Below are 8,724 nucleotides of genomic sequence, written 5' to 3'. Positions count from 1 at the left end.
TGTGGGCTGAGAACACACCAACTAAGAGTGTAACCCAAGCGTGCAATGCCAGAAAAGCGAACATTAATAATGGTTGCAGTCTTGTAGATGGAACATATCAACGGAATATGTGGGCAAAAATGGGCCACTGGGTCGACCAATCCACCGTGATCACTATCGAATCAAGTGATAATTGTTGTTTAAAATAAGAAAATTAAAAGGTTAGAAAGATACCAAGAGTAGGTCAAGCACTAAAGCAGTTAAATACTAAAAGAATGAAGAGTGATTCGGAAAAAAACCAAAAAGCAACATTATGTCGAAACCACTTAATACATAACCAAGCCCCACCATAATTTAAATTTTGAAAAAAAAAAAAAAAAGATGCTGTGATGCTTTCATTATAGCTAATTTTTCTTCATTCTTTCATGCTCTAGCTATCGTATTATACTTAGGGGCCGTTTATTTATTTTTTACTTAATGATTTAATTGATTTAATTTTAATCAGTTCAGTCATTAAGACTGTTTGTTATTTTAATTTAATAAATATTTTTAGCCATTAAGTCATTAAACTATTTTTTTTAGATTTTTTCTTAATCTAAATAGTATGAATGATATCATTAAAAAATATTCTCTAAAATATACATATCTAATTAATTAATTTTCATCATTACCTAACCAAAATTTAATAATTAGCATTGTTACCCACCTCTATATAACTTTTGATAACATATAGTGGTAAACTATTAGTATTTTTATCTTTTTATTTTCTTCAAATTATCATTATTTATCTTCATAATTTTTTATGAATATTTTTCATATAAAAAATTATAAACTATAATAAAATTGATTAACATATATAATATAGAATATTAAATAGTTGTATTCAATTAAAAATGATTTATGTTATGATATTTATTATCTCATTTACATTGTTTGAAATGTTTATTATTTGTTTAATATTTATAATTTGTAAAGACATAAATGTAAAAATATTAGTTTTAAAATTTTTTAAGTTAAAAAAACAACTTGATATTTATTTTTAAAGATTCAAATAAAAAAAATATATCATTCGGATTTAAACATTTAATTCTATTTAAAATTTAGAATAATTCAAGTTTATTTAAATTTTAGACAAAAAAAACCACATTATTTTATAATGAAAAATTGGATGGACAGGCCATGCAAGCCAAATACAAAAAATATTAATTAATTGATTTTAAGAGAATTGATGTCTCATTCAAGTTATAGCTTAGTAACTACGTATATAAATTTCTTTTAAAGTTGATAATTCAACCATTAAATTCTCTCAACTAACAATAAAATCGAGATTTAAATTAAGGAAAATTTATAAAAATAGCTCAATTTTTTTTTAATTTTCACAAATGGCCCCCAAACTTTTTTTTATCAACATTATCCAAAAACCCTCTTAAGTGGCGAAAATACCCTTCCCATTTTCACCAAGCTTCCTCACTCTCCTTCATCTCTCTCTCTCTCTCTCTCTAACCAACGATTTCTCTCTCAAGGTGATCACTCATTGTCAGCGGCTTCTCAGACTCCATCCTCGGCAGCCAACATCACCAATATTTCAGTCAAGATTTAAAACCAAAGGTTAGTTTAAAAAAACCCTAGATTTTGAAGCATTTTATATTCTTCTTTTATTTGTGTTGGTGATGGTGAGTGAAAATTGAAGTGTTTGTGATGTTGATTTTATAGGTGGAGTTGTTCGTGTGGTGCATGAGTGAAGATTGAAGTTGTCACGGGCTCGGTGTCGACACCCATCACGCAAAATCATGTGCGACAGGCACCTGTCGCACCAATTTCGTGCAATAGGCAACCTGTCGCACTAATTTCGTGTGACAGGTGTCTGTCCCACCAACATACAATCGCTATGAACTCTCTTCTCGCACAAATTAAAGTTGGCAAACACCTCTTTAACATTTGGTGATGCAAAAACAAAGTATAAACAATTTAAGAAATATTTTATCAAATACTTTATACGTAATATTTCTATAAACCCAATTTTCTTACCTAGGTTTTGCCGTTGTTGGTGATGATTCTAGAGGGCGAGGCTGCGTTTGATTTGATGAGGAGGGAGAAAAGTTGTGTTTGGTTATGAACTAACCGAGGTAATTTAAGAAAGAAACCTTGTGTTTAGCTAGTTATGATAAAAAAAGATGTAATGGTTAAATGTGAAAAATGACAAAATTATTTAGTTATTTTTATAAATTTCCCTTAAATTCACAGGAAACGGATGTGAAATAACAGACGGCGGAGACTTTGCGCGCTTCCGGTTCGATGAAAAATAGAAAACAGAGAACCCGCGCCCAATTCGGCAACGCCAGCGGTTCAGCGTCTTAATATTAACTCGTACGTGTCCCACACCGTCAGGCCCGGGCCGACACATTGCCTCCCCAGCCCCACTCTCGTAAAACTCTAAAATAAAAAAATGCAAAAAAGATCATCAGTACAGAACAGTAGTCGGTACTCATACACTCATACTGACTCCTTATCCTTATTAATTAAGAAAAATTCACCATCAGTTTTCATTTTCATCCCAGTCGCTCTCTTTACTTTTCCCTCATCTTACTTTTTCTTGCTCACCAAACACACTCATACTTTCTCTATTTATGCTTCACTCTTAGCTTTGTGGTTAATTAGCGCTCTATCGCGTCTGCTTCTTCTCTCAGTTGTCGGTTGGCTCGGAGCGTCACACATTGTGGAATTAGCTACTCTAATTGAAGTTTCTTTGCATTTAAGTCCTTCCTCCGCCTCTGCGCTGTGTTGATGGTCCATGCACGGTGACTAATCGGTGATACGTCGTCACAGGTGAGCGAGAGCGGTTACATTTTTGTTCTAAATTGTGTGTTGTTTCTTCGGAGATGTAGAAAGAGAAGAATCCCGTGGACTTTAAATACATGCATTGATCCAAAATTACCGTTTTCCTAATTTGTTTAATTTTTAATAAAAAGGGAAACTTATGTGTAAGAGAGTCAGACAATAATGATTTTGACGTTTCACTGTAATTTTTTATTTTTTAATCCAAAATACTTTACCTATTTTTGGCATGTAATGTGAAAAACCAGTAGTAGGCTGTTGTCAAATTTTCTGTTTCTTGATCAATATTTTATTTAATCATGCAGTGGGTGACAGAATGTTTGTTTGTTGAAGTAGACGATTTTGAGCCAACGGTAGTGGCTGAATATAAGACACTTGTATCAATGATGCAATGATAATTTGGTTTATGAAAAGGGATTTGTTGTCATCGCGACTGATCCTTTCGATTATGCAAGTGATCAACTTCTGGCGCCTGTCTAATTATAATTCTTTCTTTAATTTTGATGCAGGTGTTTTCTTTTAAGGTCTTTCAAGTGTTGGAGCTGGATTTGGTGAAATGATGGACCACAAGCCATGGCTCTGGAGGAAAAAGTCCTCTGAGAAGACCATTATTGCAACTGACAAATTAGATCTTTCTTTGAAAGGAAATGAAGCAGAGGTAAACCTGCCTTTGGTCTAATGTATTTTTCTTGTATGCCAAACTCTCACTAAACTTATGGTTCTGATCTTTTTATATTATTATATCCACTAAATTCTTGATTTTTCAATGATCCATGCTTGCCTATGTTGGCGTATGTCGCTTTATGTTTTCCTAATTGAATTGTGTTGATTACCAACCTTTTCTATCTAAATTGGTGAGTTGATATCATTCTTGCCATGTTATCATTTTTCTGATTGCTAAAGTGAAATTTGTACTAATTAATAAGATGCCACTTGACCTAGATGATAAAGAGTTACATATGTTGAAGTTTACTATTGTTTGAAATTGAAGCAATGGATTTAAATTTTTGAAGTGATGTTGGTAACCAACAGGACTTAGCTTAATTGCTCCAAATTGTATTTTATCTTTCTAGTCATTTTTTGGGGTTAACTACCCTCTTCAAGACAATAAAGAACTTTTTCAGCCAGCTTCTGTTCAGTAAAACACTTCTCACATTTTCTGGATATTTTGCAAAACTTCAAATAAAAATCATACCGATATAAGATGCACCTTCCTTATATGGCTGCAGGAATACCTCGGCTTAACTATGCTGCTTAAGTCCTGATTTACCAAGAATAATTATAACTTTAAATTTCTGTTTGGCAGTGTCATTATGCCTTTCAGAGTTTGCTGAATGTTTTCTCTGTAAATTTTCATGAGGATTGGTTGTGCACTGGGGCATTAATCATAATTTTGATTTTTCAGATGCAAATACTTTTAACTTATAAAGCGGAATTAGAGAATGATGTGAAAAACTTAAATGACAAGCTTTTTTCTGCCCTTGCTGAATGTAATGCCAAAGATGATCTTGTGAAGAAACATGCAAACATGGCGCAGGAAGCAATCACAGGTAATTTATTGAAACCTTTTTACTCTAGGAATTCCTTCAACTTTTTATCATAAGATTTTGTGTTTTAAAATAAAAAATTACTGTCACGGGAGTTGCATTCAAAATCTTATTTAGCTACACTTTGATTTCTAATTTACATATAGGCCGAGAGAAGGCAGAAGCAGAAGTGGTGTCTCTAAAGCAAGAACTTGATGCAGCTTTACAGCAGAGAGATACTGGCGAGGAAAGACTGATCCATCTGGATGCAGCCCTGAAGGAATGTATGGACCAGTTACATTTTGTGCGAGAAGAGCAGGAGCAAAGAATTCATGATGCTGTAATGAAGGCATCTATGGAATTTGAACAATCCCTGATGATTTTGGAGGAGAAGCTGGCTGAGACCAGTAAAAGGCTTGCAAAGTTAGGTGTTGAGAACACTCATCTTACGAAGGCTCTCCTGGCAAAGGAAAAGTTGATTGAAGACTTAGGTAAACAAAGGACTCAAGCTGAAGCAGATTCTAATGCCCTTATGGTTAGATTGGATTCAACAGAGAAAGAAAACGCTTCACTGAAATATGAGGTTCGAGTGCTTGGGAAGGAGCTTGAGATCCGAAATGAGGAGAGAGAATTTAATCGCCGAACTGCTGATGAATCACACAAGCAGCACTTGGAGAGTGTGAAGAAAATAGCCAAGTTAGAATCAGAATGTCAGAGGCTACGAGTCCTGGTCAGGAAGCGGTTGCCAGGTCCTGCTGCCTTGGCAAAAATGAAGAACGAGGTTGAAATTCTGGGGAGGGAGTCACCTGAAACGAGGAGGAAAAGGTTGAATTCTAGTCCTTTGGGTTCCATGGTTGACTCAGCATTTGACAATCCTCCTGACACTCCCAGCAAAAGGATTAATTTTCTGACTGAACAATTACGTGCTATGGAAGAAGAAAACAATTCTCTCAAGGAAGTTCTTGATAAGAAAACAAATGAACTCCAATTTTCAAGAACCATGTATGCTCGTGCAGCTTCCAAATTATCAGAGGTGGAGTCACAGATTGAAGAGTTGTCTAAAGGTCGCAAGATCATGGAGCCATCGAGGACCAGCATTATGTCATATGAGCTCTCTCTGACATCAATGTCTGACATTGGTAGTGATGATAAGGTCAATTGTGCTGAGTCGCGTGCTTCTGCTTTAATTTCTGAATCAGAACACTTGAGAAGTGGTAAACAGAGGGAGCCACCATTTTGCAGAACTGTTGGAGCTTCGGACATAAGTCTGATGGATGATTTTGTGGAAATGGAAAGATTGGCGATAGTCTCTGTCAATAAACCAGATGGGACTTCTCATGTTTCTCCAATTAGAGCTAATGCAATTGTTGGCCCCTTGGAAACTGAGTCCAGTGGTCATTCCCCTGCGACCATAGGTGAGGAGATATTTCGGGTTCCTGAACATCAGGCTGACTTTGGCGTATTGAATCGAGAAATCAAATCCAGAGATATATTAATTGGTAAATTTCCTAGTTGGCTTCAAGAAATACTGGAGCTCATCTTAGAGCAAAACCATGTCACCAATAGACACCCTTACAAAATACTTGAGGATGTTCGAGATGCTTTGGTGTACATAGATCATCAGTCCACTCATCAATTGGTTGATACAAGGGAGAGCTCAAACAATCTTCATAAATCAAATTCTCCTCATTTTAGTTCAGTAACAGATGCTGAGATATCTTTGTCAGAGAAGAACCAGCAGTTTCACTCTGATCTGAGTAAATCAATACGTAAAATTGCTGAGCTTATTGAAAAGATCAATTTAACATCTCCAGAATATGGTCTCCTGGAGAACTTGTCCAAGAAGGATGGGAGTGTTATCTCCTATAAAAACACAGCACCTTCAGGCTACATGGTTCGTGTTTTCCAGTGGAAAACTTCTGAACTTAGTGATATCTTACAGCAGTTTGTTCATGCTTGTTATGGTGTGCTGAACAAAGAGGCCGACTTCAACAAATTTGCCAATGATTTAAGTATTGCTTTGGAATGGATTATGAACCACTGCTTTTCTCTTCAAGATGTTTCCAGCATGAAGGATGAAATAAAGAAGCATTTCGATTGGGATGAAGTGCGGAGTGAAAGTGAAGCAGAAGTTGGAATGGTTTATCAATTCACTGAAGCTGATGGATTACATCTTCCCAGAGGACAATCTTCGTGTTTGCCAACATTTGCTGTTGCAAATGGCCATTACTTCTCCCATAAGAAAGAACTTCCATCTAATGAAAGTGAACCAGGGTCTGAGTTCATCAATGTAGAAGCTGGAAACAAAGTCAGGCAAGAGTGTCTCGTGTCAGCTATTGACAAGAGTAATTCTTTGATGAGTCAACTTCAGGAATCACAGAAAATCGTTTCAAACTCGCAAAATGAATTAGACATTTTGAAAAAATCAAAGGAAGTGATTGAGGATCAAGTTAAACTTCAGAAAATGATAAATGAAGATCTTGATACACAGCTTAAAGTGGCCAGAGTTGATTTGAATGAGGCTTGCCAGAAACTTTCATCTCTAGAAGTGGAGTTGGAGGATAAAAGTAACTGCTGTGAAGAATTGGAGGCCACGTGTCTTGAATTACAACTTCAACTGGAGAGGTAATAAATAGCTCTTTACAATTTCAATTTTGTGAAACCAATAATGATTGGCAATTTCATAATCCTACCTGCATTCCTGAGGGATGTCATTTCTTCTGATACATGATATTATCAGTGTGACGAAGAGTGGAATCCCAACCGATGAACTGAAGCAAGATGAAAAGCAAATCCAAACTGTAAGTTCATATCGTCTTATCCTATATATGTTACTTATTTGGAGTTATTCTCTGTATCATTAGGTTCTGGTAGCCTTGATGATGGCTTTGGTTAATTATTATTATTTTGCAGGTAATTTCATTGACATTGATATAAGATTTTCTGATAAAAGTTTCCTAGTGATAAATTGTTCCCCAAAAATACTCTGTGTTCACTCCTGTTTGTATTGACAAAAATGTCGTCGGTTAAATAGCAGGTTAGGGCAACATAAGATTGGATAGAAGTGAGTGAGATGTCCTTGCACGCATACTCCTTTTATCAAGGAGTCTTCTGACTAGTATTGTATGTTTTTGGCTCATTTTCATTTTGTTTCAGTTAACTTTTGTCGTGAGAAGTTTTTTTCAAACTAATGATGTTTTCTCTAAAATGGCATTCCTTGTAGTTTCTCTTCCTGGCAAATATAACTGACAAGAAATGAGTATTGTTGATTATCTACAATGCTAAGCGGTGAGGAAGGGATTAAATTATTTGTGGTAAACGTAGTAAAGAGTGGAGAAATTATATATTTTAGATTAAATTATTTGTGGTAAACATAGTAAAGAGTGGAGAAATTATATATTTTAACGAGTTTCAAGTATATATGACCTGTAGTATTGATGTTCATCTTTAGAACTTATGTTTTGCTTGAAGTGCTTAAATAAGTATTTATTGTGATTGAATTGAGGACTGTTGTTGGGAGATGGCAGGATTGGGAGATCGCAACTGCTTCAGAAAAGTTGGCAGAGTGCCAAGAAACTATTTTAAACTTGGGGAAACAATTGAAAGCACTGGCTTCTCCAAGGGAAGCAGCCTTATTTGATAAGGTCATCCATACCCCTACTGACACTGTTTCTACTGCTGCTGCTGCAACCACAACTTTACAAAAGAACAAGATGATCAACCAAAGATCCTCGCTATTGGATCAGATGATGGCCGAGGATAACACTAACGGTGAGGATCTTAATTGTCCTAGGACTAAAGGGAATGATGACAACTACAGTTCTGTTTTCATCTCCAGTAGGGCAATAGAGCCTTCAGGAAAGATCCTTGCTCTAAATGGAACCAAACACCAAGACGATGACGCCGTGGATAAGTTGTTGGCCATTGTGCCCAGCCAAAAAAGGGGTGGTGGGAATTTGTGGAAAAAGCTTTTTTGGAGAAAAAAGAAATTTAACAGCAAAAAAATTACTCTTCCTTTTGCCACATAAATGAGAAGCTATGACTGGGTTTGATTCTCGGGCTATGTTTTGCTATGGCTTGGTGTTTGGTTTGTTGCCTCTGCGTTAGGGTAACAGTTGAAAGCTTGACCTCTATTAGTCATTAGGAGAGAGATTGCATGTTGTTGTTTTTCCTGTTGCTGTATATGTATCTGAAACTCAGTAACACGACTTTGCGTGTGGAAGAAATAAAAGAAAGAAAGAGTTCATCTACCTCTCGGGCGGAAGGTTTTTGTACAACAATAATTTCCCGTTCATAAAAGTTCTGCTGATCTACCTTAAATCCTTCAAGTTGGTTATGGTAATAATTTCTCGTTCTTTGAAAAATAAAAACAGTAAAACATGAT

At 35.6% G+C, this 8,724-nt stretch overlaps 1 protein-coding gene across 3 annotated transcripts; it reads left to right on the top strand.

Moving 5' to 3' along the window:
• The first annotated feature begins 2,053 nt into the window (after positions 1–2,053).
• LOC18037509 (filament-like plant protein 7) lies at positions 2,054–8,590 on the top strand. Of its 3 annotated transcripts, XM_024180584.1 has the most exons (8): positions 2,054–2,105; positions 2,224–2,346; positions 2,667–2,805; positions 3,324–3,472; positions 4,220–4,364; positions 4,508–6,965; positions 7,081–7,141; positions 7,868–8,590. In XM_024180584.1, exons 4-8 carry the CDS (start codon positions 3,371–3,373, stop codon positions 8,366–8,368), a joined length of 3,267 nt encoding a protein of 1,088 aa, XP_024036352.1. In that variant the 5' UTR covers positions 2,054–2,105; positions 2,224–2,346; positions 2,667–2,805; positions 3,324–3,370; the 3' UTR covers positions 8,369–8,590. The 3 variants fall into 3 exon arrangements, with proteins under 3 accessions (XP_024036352.1, XP_024036351.1, XP_024036353.1); XM_024180583.1 differs by lacking the exons at positions 2,054–2,105; positions 2,224–2,346 and adding an exon at positions 3,120–3,167 and having other exon boundaries at positions 2,467–2,805; XM_024180585.1 differs by lacking the exons at positions 2,054–2,105; positions 2,224–2,346; positions 2,667–2,805 and having other exon boundaries at positions 3,438–3,472; positions 4,317–4,364.
• Positions 8,591–8,724: the final 134 nt, after the last annotated feature.

This window comes from Citrus clementina, unplaced genomic scaffold (assembly GCF_000493195.1).
Source record: "Citrus clementina cultivar Clemenules unplaced genomic scaffold, Citrus_clementina_v1.0 scaffold_7, whole genome shotgun sequence".
Lineage (NCBI taxonomy): Eukaryota > Viridiplantae > Streptophyta > Magnoliopsida > Sapindales > Rutaceae > Citrus > Citrus x clementina.
This window is presented reverse-complemented; position numbering and strand designations above follow the sequence as displayed.